Consider the following 16,054-nt stretch of genomic DNA (forward strand, 5'->3'; position numbering starts at 1 on the left):
GAGACGCCGCCTCACCTGCGGGCGCATGCTGGCGGGGCGGCTCGGCGGGGCGGGGCCTGAGGACGAACTGGCACTCCCCGCGCTCGGCGGGCGGGCTGGCGGCGTCGCGGCGCGCCGGGCTTCTGGCGTGACTCATCTGGATGCTGAAGGGGAACTCGTGACCTGAGACAGAGCAGGAAATGAAAAACCCCGACGGGAAAAGACACCTGACCGCCGACGGCAAGCAGGGCGGCGGTTTGAGAACTCACCGATGAGCGGGTACGGCGTGTTGTCTCTCTTGGAGATGACCCACAGCTGGAAGTCTTTGACGTTCCCCTGAGCGGGAAACAGGAAAACCGATCACTCTCACTCCGCTTTTCTGTTTCCTAAACATAGCTGCGGCGGCCATATTAAATCGGACCGACTTCAAAATTTAATCATCTCTGAATGTTCACCCATTCGTTACTTTCTGGGAGTTTCATTAAGATCTGCCCAGTAGTTTGTGAGATATTTTGCTAACAGACAAAAAAGGTTAACGCCAAAGTTGTAGGCTAAGTTCTTGCTCAGTGAGTAGCACTTTTAGCAGGTGTTGAGGATGATTCTCAGCTACTACCACACCAAACTGCAGCTCAATATCTGCAAATCTGACCAAGTTACGTCCATATCTGTATTTCCTAAAACGGATTAGCTGCGGTGGCCATCTTGAATTGGATTGGCTCCAAAAGGTAATCAGTTGTGGACGTAAGCCTAACGATTGCTTTCAGGGAGTTTCATTAAAATCCGTCCAGCACTTAACGAGATATTTTGCTAACAGACAAACAGAGTTGACTCCGATAGTTAAAGGCAACGTTTTAAGCGAAGACGTCATGTGACCTGTTCGCACTCGGAGTATGAGTTGGGGATCACTCTCAGCTACCGCCACGCCAAATTTCACCTCAATCTCTGTAAAATTCATTAAATTACATGGATTTTTGTGTTGGCTAAGGTTGACTAGCTGTGGCGGCCATCTTGAATCGCGTTGACTCCAAAACCTAATCAGCCGTAGACGCACATCCAGGGATTACTTCCTGCGAGTTTCAGTAGCCCCACCCCTCCGGGTCATGAGATATTTTGCTAACAGACTTGGACTCACTATGATGTCGAACTGCTGCAGGGCCAACCGGATCACCTCATTGGTGGAATCCGAGTTGCTGACCGGGAGCGTCTTGATCTGATTGGACGAAAAAAAAAAAAAAAAGAAGAAAGTCAGCAGATGTGAAACAGTGCAACGAGCCGGGGGGGTTCAAACGTGCGGACTTACGACCGCGAAGCTGTTGATGCCCTTCCCGTAGACCCTCAGAGGGATGGTTTTAGGCTCCTCCGCCTCCTTCTCGTCTTTTATCCGACTGCGGAGACAGAAAAAAAACAAAAAGCCGTGTTTGAGACGCGTCCCGGCCGGCGACGGGAAAAAGACTCGGCGCCAGCCGGGTGGTTTACCTCTTCAGGCAGGAGAGCCAGCGGTCCCTCTGCTCTGCGGAGCTGAGGGAAAACAGACAAGACCGTGTGTCTGTTAGCAAAATATCTCATGAACCGGCCAGCGAATGTTCATGAAACTTTCAGGAAGTAATCGTTGGATTTACGTCTACAACTGATTAACGTTTGGAGCCAATCCGATTCAAGATGGCCGCCGCAGCTAACTACATTCAGAAAACACAAAAATGGCTATAATTTAGTCAATTTTATAGCTATTAAGCTAGAATTTGGTGAGGTAGTAGCTGAGACTGATCCCCAACTCGTGTTTTGAGCTCTAACAGATCGCAAAAAAATCTTCATTTAAAATTTTGATATTACCCACTTGGAGTCAACTGTGTTTGTCTGTTAGCAAAATATCTCATAAACCACTGGATGGATGTTCATGAAACTTTCAGGAAGTAATCTTTAGATATACGTCTACAACTGATTAACTTTTGGAGCCAATCCGATTCAAGATGGCCGCTGCAGCTAACTACATTTAGAAAACACAAAAATGGCTATAATTTAGTCAATTTTAAAGATGTTGTCCAAACTTGAGTTTGGTGGTAGCTGAGACTGATCTCCATCACATACTCTGAGCACTAACAGTTAAAAAAAATCTTTATTTAAAAGTTTAACATTAACTATTTGGAGTCAACTGCGTTTGTCTGTTAGCAAAATAAGCAAAATAACTCATGAACCAACGTAAGGATGTTCATGAAACTTTCAGGAAATGTTTACAACTGATTAACTTTTGGAGTTAACCCAATTCAGGATGGCTGCCACAGCCAACTGACTTTTGCAAACACAAAAATGTTTTTCTAATTCCTTTTAAAATTGACCATTTGTCTCTGCGGGCTGCCGTAGCACCGGGAAATCCCTTCGTATGATGTTTGGCGTCACTTCGACACTTCTAAATTGGAGGATTTGAAAATAATAATAACTCCATATTGACGATCGTCCATCAATCAGGTCAGAAATAAACTTTTTCCCAAACTCGGCTATCTACAGCAGGTAAGATATTAACTGTTGGGAACCTTGCCCCAGAGCTCATTCCAAAAGATCTGAACTGTCCCTTTAGTCCATGTTCCAGTCAGTTTTATGGACTTATTTATAATGAACCTTTTCAGCATTAAAGCTGTTCACGTTACTGTCGGAACATGAAGAGGGGACATGGAAATACGTCCAGGTGCGTCTAGGCATAAGTAAGGTCGCTACTGAAAATTAGGTTGCCACGCCCAAATCCAAGATGGCCACGGCCATACATGTGGAGGCTTGCTGCAATTTCAGCCTGGCAGACTCGCAGGGAGAGAAAGAAAATAGACTGGGGGGGGGCACGGAGGGCTGGTATGCTAATCTAGGAAGCCCACGAAGGGCGCTAGGCTAAAGGCCCACGGAGGGCGCTAGGCTAAAAGTCTGCTGAAGGCGCTAGGCCAAAAGTCCGTTGAGGGCGCTATGGTAAAAATTCGCTGAGGGCGCTAGGCTAAAGGCCCGCTGAGGGCGCTATGTTAAAAACATGCAAAAGGCGCTGGGCTAAAGGCCCGCAAAGGGCGCTAGGCTAAAGGCCTGCTGAGGGCGCTAGGCTAAAGGCCCGCTGAGGGCGCTAGGCTAAAAGTCCGCTGAGGGCGCTAGGCTAAAAGTCTGCTGAAGACGCTAGGCTGAAGGCCCACAGAGGGCGCTAGGCTGAAGGCCCGCTGAGGGCGCTAGGCTAAAAGTCCGCTGAGGGCGCTAGGCTAAAAGTCTGCTGAAGACACTAGGCTGAAGGCCCGCAGAGGGCGCTAGGCTGAAGGCCCGCAGAGGGCGCTAGGCTAAAGGCCCGCAGAGGGCGCTAGGCTAAAAGTCCGCTGAGGGCGCTAGGCTAAAAGTCCGCTGAAGGCGCTAGGCTAAAGGCCCGCTGAGGACGCTATGGTAAAAATTCGCTGAGGGTGCTAGGCTAAAAGTCCGCTGAAGGCGCTAGGCTAAAGGCCCGCTGAGGACGCTATGGTAAAAATTCGCTGAGGGCGCTAGGCTAAAGGCCCGTGAGGGGCTGAGAGGAGGAAGACAGGTGGGAATTTAAGGAAGACTTCCCCCCAAAGAGGAGGCGCTGTGAGTCAGAGCTGAGAGTCTCTCCAGGCTGAAATATCTATATCCATAAACCGGCCACCCCGTTTATTTGAGGAAACTATGCTTCTAAGAAAAATAAAAACTATAAAGCAGAGTTTCCTCGCATGATTGGGTTGGCCGAAGACTAATCTGGCTCCACCCTTTGGCTCCGCCTTTGCGCCTGGTGCAGCTGAACGCCATCAGCCTGCCTGTGTGCGTGTTACCTAAACATGGCGACGCAGTTCCAGGTGGGCCAGCCCATCACGAAGCTCCTCTCCGGGTTCGTGCTCCCCTCGCACACCTCGTCCGTGCAGCCCGCCGTCCACATCTCGCGCACGCTCACCTGCAGCTTCTGCTTGAAGTGGTTGGCCGACCTGACGACGCACACACACACACACGTTGAGCCGAGCGACGGGGCGACAGGCCGCACGGCGAAACCGAACCCGGGCTCACTTGGCCTTGGCGACGAGCAGGACGTCGGTGAACAGGAAGAGGTGTCTGTCCTGTGTCTGCATGCCCGTCTTCAGCTGGACGTGTCCGTAGAGGAGGAAGGACCTGCCGGGGACGGTGAGGCGGGACTGGACCAGCGAGCACGTCTCTGGACATACGGGGACCACAAAGCTGTCTCTGGGGGCAGAAACAGAACGGGCGACAGGAAGTCCCATTTCAAACAGTCCATTTTAACAGTTCGGTGTCCCCGATGACCGAAAACAGCCTAATAATTGTGTGAAACGAGGGGAAAGAAATGTTAAATATCCATGAATCGGTGGCACATCGGTGGACGTCCTTCATCAACCTTCAGAGGAGCTTTTAAAGATGGTCGCCCATCCTTCACTTCCCCATTCCGTGCGTTCAATGAGACTATTAATAGGCGCCTGATCCTTCGGTTAGTTTGTCAACAGGAGGATTATCTATTAGAGTGGATCTACCACTTCCACTTGATCCAGGTGTGAGCGGCTGGGGGCAGAGCTTCGGGGATGGTTCGGGTCGGAGGTTTGGTATGGGTCCGAATACGATCAAATGAATAAATAAATAAATAAAACAACTGGATCGCCCAGACGGAGCGCTGAGGCAAAAAAAAAACTACAGGAAAGACGAGAAAAATGATCGGATTCTGACAAGAAGCCTAAAGAACAGAAGAGATTTTTATTTTTGGTTTGGTTTGGGGTTTTCTTTTGGTAGGAGTCTGTTTATTTTTAAACAGGAAGTAGAAGGAGACAAAACAGGAAGTAGAAGGAGACAAAACTGGGAGTATAAGGAGACAAAACAGGGAGTAAAAGGAGACAAAACAGGAAGTAGAAGGAGACAAAACAGGAAGTAGAAGGAGACAAAACAGGAAGTAAAAGGAGACGAAACGAAAGCTCAAGGAGAAGAAAGGAAAAATAAACTGACAACAAATAAAAAAAAGACCCAAACAGAAATTCAATCTGGCAGCCAGAGTTCTCTGAATCAGTCGACCACTGACCGAACTCTGGAAACAACCAGAGGTTAAACAGGAAGTACCAACACACCCACTGCATTTAGAGTATAAGTATAAGTATTAGTATAAGTATTATTATTAGTACCTGGAGAGAGTCTTGGATCTGGTGAGAGCCTTGGTGATGACTGACGACGGGGCAGACTGACGACGGTAACTCTGAAACTTCATTCGCTAAAAAAAAAAGGACACAGAAGAAACTAATTCCGTCTACAGTTAAACACCTCGAACAAAGAACTTGAGAAAAGTGAAGTAATATCACCACAAGACATTAACTTTCTCACACTAAACCTTTATTTATCCAGAAATGTTGTTTTATAGACGAGCTCCTGGAATCCTGTTGTCCAAACAGGGATCGATAAGTTTCTTTTAATCTAATTGTAGGAGGATTTGTGAGACGAAAGCAGAACAAACAAACAACAATTACACAACTTTTTTTTCTTTCATTGTGTGTCAGATTAACCCAGTTGGGCAGCTAAAGCTACGAGTCGTTTCAAACAGGCGGCTACGTCGAGTTTTGAATTCCTGCGTCTGAAATGTTTGAGGAGTCATCACAAGCTAGTCTTTTGCTACTTTTAGCTTCTAGCTAACATTTTCCTACTTTTAGCTAGTTTTGATTTCCTAGCTGACTTGACAAAGTTTAGTGGATTTCCTAGCTGACTTGACAAAAAAGCTCAAAAAAGCTCTCCAAACATGTGGATATCCCAATTGGGCCTTTGTCAAGTCAGCTAGGAAATCCACTAAAGACACCAGGGAACAGAACCAGGAGAAGAACAGAAGAAAGAACATTGTCATTCCTTACGTTGCTGGAGTATCCGAGAAACTCAGAAGGATTTTCTCCAAACACAACATCCCAGTACATTTCAAACCCAACAAGACTCTCAGACAGAGGCTGGTCCACCCTAAGGACAAAACACCCAAACCAAAACTGAGCGGAGTTGTGTNTGCAGTTCAGTGCAGCGAAGAATGTTCAGACCTTTATATTGGAGAGACCAAACAACCTCTCCACAGACGCATGGCTCAACACAGGAGAGCCACCTCTTCGGGACAGGACTCAGCTGTCCACCTACACCTCAAGGATNAGGGACACTCCTTTGAGNACCAAAATGTTCATATTTTGGACCGAGAAGACAGATGGTTCGAGAGGGGGGTAAAAGAAGCCATCTATGTCAAAAAGGAGAAACCAACATTAAACAGAGGAGGAGGTCTCAGATTCCAGCTTTCAAAAACATATAATGGAGCTTTAGGCCTGATCCCCAGTCAGTTTCACTCCAATCAACACCTGCACTCATGTGACAAGAGTGGCCCCTCAGTGAGTCAGACAAACAAGGATTCTAACGAGCCTCCTTTGTTAGGAGAGTGAGAACAATTTGCAAGCTATCCAGCTTACATCACATCTCAGCTTTAAAAGCTCAACTCCACACTCTCTATTTCTGAATTGAGAAAGCTCCTCGGATGGGAAGCGAAACGTTTTCAGCTACAGAAAAGAAGTCCAGTTGTTTTTGTTTTTTAACTCTTTTTTTTTTTGAAGCTTCTAGCTAGTGTTTTGCTCCTTTTAGCTAGCCTTTTGCTAGCATCGTACTACCTCTAGCTAAGATTTTACTACTTTTAGCTTACAGCTACTGTTTTGGCTAGCCTTATGCTAATTTTAGCTGGCCTTTTCCTACCTTTAGCTTTTAGCCATAGTTTAGCAACTTTTAGCTAGAGTTTAGCTAGTTTTTGGTGTTAGCTAGTCTTTTTCTACTTTTAGCTTCTAGCTAACATTTTCTACTTTTAGCTAGTTTTGCTCCTTTTGGCTTCTACCTACTGTTTTACTGCTTTCACCTTTTAGCTACTGTTTGGTTCCTTTTAGCTAGCATTTAGTTACTTTTAGCTTCCACCTACTGTTTAATTTTTTTTTTGGTTCTAGCAAACATTTTGCTACTTTTAGCTTCTAGTTATTGTTTTGCAGTTTTTCTGCTTCTAGCTAGTGTTTTGCTCCTTTTACTACTTTTAGCTTCTAGTTAGCATCGTATTACCTCTAGCTAAGATTTTACTACTTTTAGCTTCCAGCTACTGTTTTGGCTAGCCTTCTGCTAATTTTAGCTGGCCCTTTTCCTACCTTTAGCTTTCAGTCATAGTTCAACCACTTTTAGCTAGAGTTTAGCTAGTTTTTGGTGTTAGCTAGTCTTTTGCTACTTTTAGCTTCTAGCTTCCATTTTCTACTTTTAGCTAGTTTTGCTCCTTTTAGCTTCCACCTACTGTTTAGCTATTTTTTTGCTTCTAGCAACCATTTTGTTACTTTTAGCTTCTAGTTATTGTTTTGCTGTTTTTTTCTACTTCTAGCTAGTGGGCTAGCTTGCACCTTTCAGCTGGCATTTTACAAGTTATAGCTTCTAGCTAGCATCGTACTACCTCAGCTAAGATTTTACTACCTTCAGCTTCTAGCTACTGCTTAGCTATTTTTCCTTCTAGCTGCTGTTTTGCTACTTTCAGATACCAGCTACTGTTTTTACTAGCTTGCTACTTTTAGCTTCTAGCTACCATTTTCTACTTTTAGCTTTTATTTTGCTCTTTTTAGCAACTATTTTGCTGCTTTTAACTACCCTTTTGCTACATTAAGTTTTTACCTAGCCTTTTGCTCCATTTAGTTTAAGCTAACAATTTTTTTACTTTCAGCTTGTTCTTTGGCACTTTTAGCTTTTAGATAGTGTTTTGCTACTTTTAGCTCCAAGCCACTGTTCTGCTGGTTTTAGCTGTTAGCTGTTGTTCTGCTCGAAAATAAATTTTTCTCTCCTCCGTGTTTGAAATCTGCTGAGACTTTAATTAAAAACGTGTCCAATTTAAAAAAACAAAAAGCAGCCAAAATAAAAAATAAAAATAAAAAAGCTTCAGCTGCAGTTTACCAAAGTACATTTCTGTGCCCCACACCTTTCCCTGTAGAAAACAAACAAACAAATAAAAACACGATTCTTCCGCTCCGGTTTTGACTAAATCACTTTCACCCGATTCGATTAGCATCTATAAACGGATTTTCACCGTCTCTTAAAAACAAGGAACAAATTTACTTCTGTATCAACTTAAAAAGTAAACGAGTCTTTTTAGTTTCAAATACGGGACAACTATTATTCTAATGGACAATCGGCAGCTCTGTTCCCAAATGGAAACATTTGGGACCAAGCTAACAGCCCTGAGGCATCCCACAGACGATTACTTGGGCTAACAGCTAATTCCAGCATGCTAATGTGGTCACACTGATTTTATTATTATTAATATTCTAATTTTTACTAAAAGAAAGGACCTTAAGAGGTAAGATGGTTCACTTGTAAAGCCGGAAACTGAGTTGCCCAAAGCGACATTCTAGCACTTGCGTGTTAAAAGTAAACGGAACCTCTTTAACCTTTTTTTTTAGCTTCCAAAGCGCAAATAAGACGTACGGTTACTGCAATTAATTACCAAATATGTTTAGATATTTTATGCTGTAATCAGACCGTGACCAAGGTAATATTAAAGGGACAGTTTGGATATTTTGGAACTTTTGGCAGGAAGCGCCCTCCGTCCTTCGATGCTCGTCTGCACGTTGTCGACATTTCACAGCGCGATAATATTGATTTAACTCAGCGGTGAAACATTCCTCACACTTCAGCCGCGCCGATACGCCGTTATCCTTCAGACAACCTGTCAGTGATGTCGGCGAGGTAGAGTCAAACAAAACTAGGAACCAAAATAGCGTCAGAACTTTGACAAAGGACTTCAACAACGAGGCAAAAAGGGGGAAGTGGTTGTAGATGTGGTTTTAGTTCTTATTACAGTTGGCTAACGTGTAGTCGACACAAGTGGAGTTTTTTTTTTGAAGAAATGCCCGGCGTCTTCCTCAAATCACAAGCCGCTGTTTGTTGTGCAAACATCCAGCTGACGTCGGCGTCACGCCAAGCTCCCATCTTCCGAACCGGAGGCGGAAAAAAATGTCTGGAAAGTTTCCAACAAAACCAAACCGTGAATTCGGGGGAAATATTCGGAATTGGACACTGTGTACGGGAGTTGATGGGAAGGAAGTGGAAATTGGGGGGTGATTTTTGGCATTTATTGGCCTAATTTGCATCTGATGATGTCACGGCATGGCAGCCATCTTAAATTAGAGACCAATGAATTTTCAAAATAAATCTGCAGTTGTCTTTTAGTTGTCTTCTAACTTCACATGCACAGCTTTGAACTTATATACATGTTGCTGTTCCCATCTGTCCCTACGTGTCCACTCTGTCCCTACTTGCTCCATTTGTCCCAACATACACTGCCTGTCCCTATATGTCCCATCTGTACTTACATGTCTCAGCTTGTCCCTATATGGCCCATCTATCCCTACACGTCCATCTGTCTCTACATGCTCCATTTGTCCCAATGTGATATCTGTCCCTACGTGTCCTATCTTGTCCCTATATGTCCCATCTGTCCTTACGTGTCTCAGCTTGTCCCTATATGGTGCATCTATCCCTGCACGTCCATCTGTCCCTACATGCTCCATTTGTCCCAATGTGTTATCTGTCCCTACGTGTCCTATCTTGTCCCTATATGTCCGCATTATTTCCATCATGTCCCTACATGTCCTATTTGTTTTTAAGTGTCCCATTTGTCCTTATGTGACTTATCTGTCCCATTGACCCAATGTGTTGCCATCTTTTACTACCTGTCCTATTTGTCCCTATGTGTCCCATCTGTCCTATTTGTGTCTACGTGCCCCATTTGTCCCAATGCGTACTATCTGTCTCTATATGTCCCATCTATCCCTACTTGTCTATCTGTCCCTACGTACCCACTCTGTCCCTACGTGTCCCATCTTGTCCCTATATGTCCGTATTAGTTCCATCATGACCCTACATGTCCTATTTGTCTCTACGTGACCCATCTGTCCCATTGACCCAACGTGTTGCCATCTATCCCTACATGTCTATCTGTCCCATCTGTCCCTACGTACCCACTCTGTCTCTACGTGTCCCATTTGTCCCAATGTGTACTATCTGTCTCTATATGTCCCATCTATCCCTACATGTCTATCTGTCCCTACCTGTCCCATTTGCCCCTACGTGTCCCACTCTCTCCCAACATGCCCCACCTGAAGTCTGCTGATAACCAGCCCCGCACCATGATGTTCCCGCCTCCGTACTTCACTGTTGGTTTGGTGTCTTTGGCCTCCACACACGGTGTGTATTATGGCATCCAGAGACTTCAGTTTTGGACAGACTACGCGCTCCCAGTGTCTCACAAACTCGTCCAAACGTCGAGCAAACCGGAACATCCTTTTTCTTCGGCAGCGGAGTCTTACAGGCCGTGGAGGTGGAGCTCATTACTGATTGTGTACCTGTTGTTATCGACGTGTTCAAAACGTATTTGTTTACATAGTATATACGCCTGCATGCTGTGACGACCCTAAGTGTGTGTGTGTGTGTGTATACACACGTGTGTGTTGTGTTTATGCTGTATATGTACACGTATGTTAGTGGAGCTACTTCACCAAAACGCTGTATGCACTAACTGTGATGTCTTATGATAGGATAAAACAGGAAGTAACAAACAGTTATTGGTGTTTAAATGGTAGAAAGTGTGTGTGTGCGTGTGTGTCTCATGGGTGTTACCCTTTGAAGGTACAGGGGTACGTATAATGTACTTACGAGGTAAATAAGGAGGTACTTTCAGGGTACATATATGGTTAATACAGGAGAACATGCAAGGGGACATACAGTGTATTTACAGGGATATATAAGGGTACTTATAGGGGTACTTAAGAAGATACATGGGGTACTTACAGGCATATATACAGGTACATACAGGGTACTTACAAGGACACATACTGGGTACTTTCAGGAGTCCATACAGGTTGCTTGGAGGGTACTCACAGGGGTACATACAAGGTACTTACAGGGGTACATACAAAGTACTTACAGGGGTACGTACAGGGTATGAATGAGGGTACTTAAAGGGTAACTAAATAGTACCTACAAGGTACACTCAGGGTACTTACAAAGACACATACTGCGTACTTTCAGGAGTCCATACAGGTTGCTTTAAGGGTACTGAGAGGGGTACGTACAGGGTATGTATGGGGGTACTTACAGGGTAACTAAATAGTACCTACAAGGTACATACAGGGAACTTACAAAGTACCTGTAGGATTCAGGCTGTTTTTGAAGTGTCTTGTTACCCGGAGCTGTCCCGTTATGTCTTCATGTCTTGTGAGACTCCTGTTCTGCTACTTTAAATTAATATTTTTTGTTTTGTTTTTTTGTCGTATTACTTTTTGTAAACATGTTGAAAACTAAAATCGAACCAGTGATCTTAGAAACCTACATTTTTAAACGAAAGTCCGATCGGAACACAGGATTATAATCTGTCATTTTAGAGTTTCGGGACATTTGTGTTCAACTCTTTGTGCCGATGATGGCGGTTAAATCATCGTAAAAGAGTCTGAAAGCCTCTTTAGGGAGGCTGGTGCCACTCCGGTGGCGGTCTCGAACCCTGGACGGATTCTGGAGGACGCACAGAAACACCGACGAACTCCAACAGAAATCCAGAAACGTACCCGTTTGTGTTCCTGCTGCCCGCCTCGGTCCAGGCTCTCCTGCTGCTGCTGCGGAGACATGGTGTCCATTCAGACGTCCCCCCCACCGAGACGCGTCAGTGTCCGGCTGTCCGGAGCCCCATTAAAGTCCCCTCCACCACCACCGGCTCGGGAAGGCAGGGAGACCGGGCTCGTGGATTCGAGTTGCGCGATCGGGAGTTTGGAGCGGAACGAGCTCAGCCGATGCCATCGGCAGAGCTGAGCCTCCAGGTCTGGATTATCAGCCGAAGTGTGCCACTTCTTAATGCGCCTTTACGCACGGCGCGGAGGCGGCGCCATCGCGTTACCACAGAGAGAGAGAGAGAGAGAGAGAGAGAGAGAGAGAAAGGGAGGGAGGGAGATGGAAATAGGTCTTCCTATTTTTACCTCAAACGTTGCTTTCATTCAGCAGACAATCAGGTTTAACCAAAAACAAACTGTGGAAAAAGGTCAACTTGGCAGGTTACTGCTGAATTCTTTCACCCTGCAGTCAAAAAAAACACATTATTTAATCAGGATATACAGCTGAACCCAGCTGTTTGCATAATATTTATTAAAAAAAGAGCCATTTTCTTCCCCACTGGCTGACATTCTTTAAAAACGTATGTCGCCTTTTTTTAAAAAAAACAAAAGTCGCAAGTTTACAAATTAAGCCAGTCAGGCCTTAATATAAAAAACACAGTTTAGTAAGTCAGCTAACTTGTGTAATTCTGAGTCAGAGGAGCAGTAAGGTTAAATAATCTTTCCAAAGGGGCTGCATGTGTTTCCAAGCATGTGTTTTGTTTTGTTTTTCGTTTTTAAAATGAAATTAGAAAAACGGCGATTGCAAAAATAAAAAAGGGGTACGTTTTTTGGTTTTTTTTTTTTTTTTAACTACAATGGTTAAACCAAAGACGAGCTTTTATTTTGTTGTTAATTCAACGGGACCTTATGGCGGAACCGGAAATGAAGACCTGAACTCCCGGCAGGTAACTTTTTCAGTCACCAGCAGGTGGCGGTAATGTACGCCTTCAGTTTCTCGCCAACCGCCGTTAAAATCCACAAGAAGAAGAACTTTTTCAGAATCTACCAGTTTAAAAATGGATCCGTTTGTCTTATTTAGAGGGAATCGACGCATTTCACTGAGAGCTGATGATCTTACCGTCAACAAGATTTCTGTCACATTCGAAGGAAGTCATTAAATCAGGACATTACCGCCACCTGCTGGTGACTGAAAGTGTGCGAACTGCTGATTCGTTCAGCTTATGAACTACTGCTAATAAAGAAATCTTGTTGACGGTAAGATCATCAGCTCTCAGTGAAATGCGTCGATTCCTTCAAAATAAGACAAACGGATCCATTTTTAAACTGGTAGATTCTGAAGCGCTAACTAAAAAAGTTCTTCTTCTTGTGGATTTTAAAGAAACTGAAGGTGTACATTACCGCCACCTGCTGGTGACTGAAAAAGTTATGTGCCGGGAGTTCAGGTGTTCATTTCTGGTTTTGCTTTAAGGTCCCGTTGAATTAACAACAAAATAAAAGCTCGTCTTTGGTTTAACCATTGCAGTTAAATAAAAAATTTTTTTGCAATTGCCGTTTTTCTAATTTCATTTAAAAAAAAACAAAAAAAAAACACATGCTTGTTTTGTTTTTGGAATTTTATTTTGAAACGAAAAAAAACCCAAAACACAGATTTTCCAGAACCTCTTATCTCATTTTGCAGTCAATGTAACAGAATTTTGTGGTCGAAAGCTGATAACAGATCCAAAAAAACCCCAGAATCGTTAGAGACTTTTATTGTAGAGCTCAAGTGGCGGAAAGCAGAGCGAAACTATCGTTGTTCAAAAGCAGCAGAAACAAACCAACCTTCATGGGATCCGGAACCATATATCCAACCTAAATAAAGTTTTTTAATCTATCAGATGTACCAGGCGCCTCGTTGGTCCGAGGAGTCTTTATTAAACTGCGAAGTCGTAAACAGACCCGACTAAAACTAGGCTACCAGGTTGGGATGTAGGGCGCCCGTTTAAATCGCCACGAAGTTTCATTTGACATGTTTGGCTTTGACCCGACGCTGCGTTCGAAGGGAGGTATGGGCGTCTCGAAAAAAAAAACGTGGGGGGGACTTTGTCCAAACAAAAAACCGACGATTAGCCCTAAGAATCAATGAGCAGAAGTGGGCCACAAAGTGGGCTAAAGCAGAACAAGGCCACGAAGTGTTCGTTCCCCTAAATTGGCCACAATCAGCCGCGTTGAACTGGATCACGTCAATGATTACCTTCCCCTCCCTGTTGATAATGAACAGCCTTGGGCACGGCAAAGAAAAGTAACTCCCCCCCCCCCTCCTCCTCCTCATCTCCCAACATCGAACGCATTTCTTTTTTTTTTGGCTCCTTCTGTTAGAGAAAAGGTCAGGAGCAAACGAAAAAGCTCAACGTCAAGGATGATATCATCTTTATTTAACATGAAAGAGAGGGGAAAAAAAAGAAAATCCGCTTGAGGAAACAGAACTTTTGGTTTGTCGTTTTTTAAAAACTTGCCAATTTTCCATAAAACACTTTTTTTAATCGGTTATTCAAATAAATACCAAAAAAAAACCCTTTTGATGTATTTATACGCATTGATTATTGGAAGATTTACCCACAGAAGTCAGGTTTTTGTTGGTAAAATTAATACACTACGCTGCAAAATGTCCACTTTTAAAAAAAAAAAAAAAACGGAACTTCCTCTGTATGTCACTAATGCCCCTTTTCCACAGGCTCTAAAGGTTCCGGCTCCACTCTACTCGGCTCGCTTTGGGCGCGTTTCCACCTGCATTTTTTCGAGGCCGGTCCCTGCTTTTTTGGTCCCTGCTTCGGAGTAGGGCCGGCCGGGTGGGCGCGTCGAACAACCTCAATTTGGAGAAAAATTTCATTTCGGACCGCTAGCTAACGGGGGCTGAGACCAAAGCGGATCACGATCGTCTCCGGCCTCTAAACTTTCACAGTCATATATTTTTTGCTTTTTGTTTTTTTGGGCATTCAAGAGGTCCAAATCGGATTTCTAGATGAGGTCAAAGGTTGCGGAACAACTAGCGGTAAGCTAGTTTTGTAGTCTGACTAAACTTTTAATCTTTCCATTATGTGGCGAAACGAGTGGGAATGAGCTCAGGCTACAGCGCAAATAAAAACAATTAAAAAAGATAGTGAAAATATTGATTTTTTGCGTAAAAATGAGTTCGTAAAGACCACATTATAGCAATCTTGGTAACTAAGATCTAAAACCTAATCTACCTTTCAGTTAAAGTTTCTTTTAAACAGGCGTGTCTTCAGAAATTATCTTTTTATTCCCGTTTAAAGTTGACCATTTTTCTCTGCCGGGAAATCCCTTCGTATAACCGACGGTGTCATTGTGAAGCCTAGGCATTCCTCTTTTTTTAACCTCTGAGGAGGTTATGTTTTTTGGTAGCATCTGTCCAAAAGTTATGCCAAACATGCTACAAGGAAGGAGTCATTCTATTTTATGGTGATCCCGATCCCAATCTGGATTTAGGAATTTCTTTAAAGGATCCCAAGTAGACAAGTTTGCACTATAGTTAAATAAAGGGCTGGAATTCCCGATGACGTCACCTCACAGAACCCTACCTCGAAAAGGTCCTTAACACTCTTTTAAAGGAACAAACTGGGATGTTTGCACGAGTGTCTGTTTGCCAAGATTTACCATTTTTGGGGCTTCATTACTGGAGGCAGAGCACAAACCGGACCTGCAATAAATGAGAAAAAAGGACAAATTACAACAAATTCCCACCAGTAGCTCAATAATCCGTGTACGGTTCGTTCTTTGTTTTTTTTTCGTTTCAAAATAAAATTGAAAAAAACAAAACAAGCATGATTTTTTTTTTTGTTTTTTTTATTTCTGATTGCTGATTCGTTCAGTGCAGAACTGCTGATTCGTTCAGTGCAGAACTGCTGATTCGTTCAGCGTATGAACTGCTGATTCGTTCGACGTATGAACTGCTGATTCGTTCGGCGTATGAACTGCTGATTCATTCAGTGTGCAGAACTGCTGATTCGTTCAGTGTAGAACTGCTGATTCGTTCAGTGTAGAACTGCTGATTCGTTCAGTGTGCGAACTGATGATTGTTTAAAAATGGATCCGTTTGTCTTACTTAGAGGGAATCGACGCATTTCATTGAGAGCTGATGATCTTACCGTCAACAAGATTTCTTACGCCGTTTCAGTTTTCAAAAGGTATTAGACATAATGCTATACATGTTAGATCTGCCCAAGGTCCACTTTTTTTTTTTTTTTTTTTTCTGCTCCTGGTTGAAGGCGGACGTGTTTCTTTTCTCTGATCAGCTGGTTTCTCATCGCAATTGATACAATTTTCTCGACTGAGTGAAGGAGAGTCCAGTCTCGGGATATGTCTCGCTGGATATACAGTGGATTCCTGGCAGGAGTGGAAGACTGTGTACCTACCGACGTGGAGGTTCCTTA

The 16,054-nt window shown here is 43.9% G+C and overlaps 1 protein-coding gene across 1 annotated transcript in view; it reads right to left on the reverse strand.

Annotated features, from left to right (window-relative positions):
* LOC108246491 (rho GTPase-activating protein 20) overlaps positions 1–12,036 on the reverse strand; it is a 20,007-nt gene extending 7,971 nt beyond the window's left edge. The window contains exons 1-9 of the mRNA XM_037973978.1: positions 11,583–12,036; positions 5,118–5,203; positions 4,006–4,179; positions 3,777–3,926; positions 1,456–1,497; positions 1,280–1,364; positions 1,112–1,189; positions 249–315; positions 16–162 (exon numbers count right to left, since the gene is read on the reverse strand). Of these exons, the coding sequence (XP_037829906.1) occupies positions 16–162; positions 249–315; positions 1,112–1,189; positions 1,280–1,364; positions 1,456–1,497; positions 3,777–3,926; positions 4,006–4,179; positions 5,118–5,203; positions 11,583–11,651 (898 nt within the window). The 5' untranslated portion in view covers positions 11,652–12,036. The remainder of the gene's footprint in view (positions 1–15; positions 163–248; positions 316–1,111; positions 1,190–1,279; positions 1,365–1,455; positions 1,498–3,776; positions 3,927–4,005; positions 4,180–5,117; positions 5,204–11,582) is intronic.
* Between the last annotated feature and the right edge of the window lie 4,018 nt (positions 12,037–16,054).

This window comes from Kryptolebias marmoratus, linkage group LG23 (assembly GCF_001649575.2).
Source record: "Kryptolebias marmoratus isolate JLee-2015 linkage group LG23, ASM164957v2, whole genome shotgun sequence".
In the NCBI taxonomy this organism is placed as follows: domain Eukaryota; kingdom Metazoa; phylum Chordata; class Actinopteri; order Cyprinodontiformes; family Rivulidae; genus Kryptolebias; species Kryptolebias marmoratus.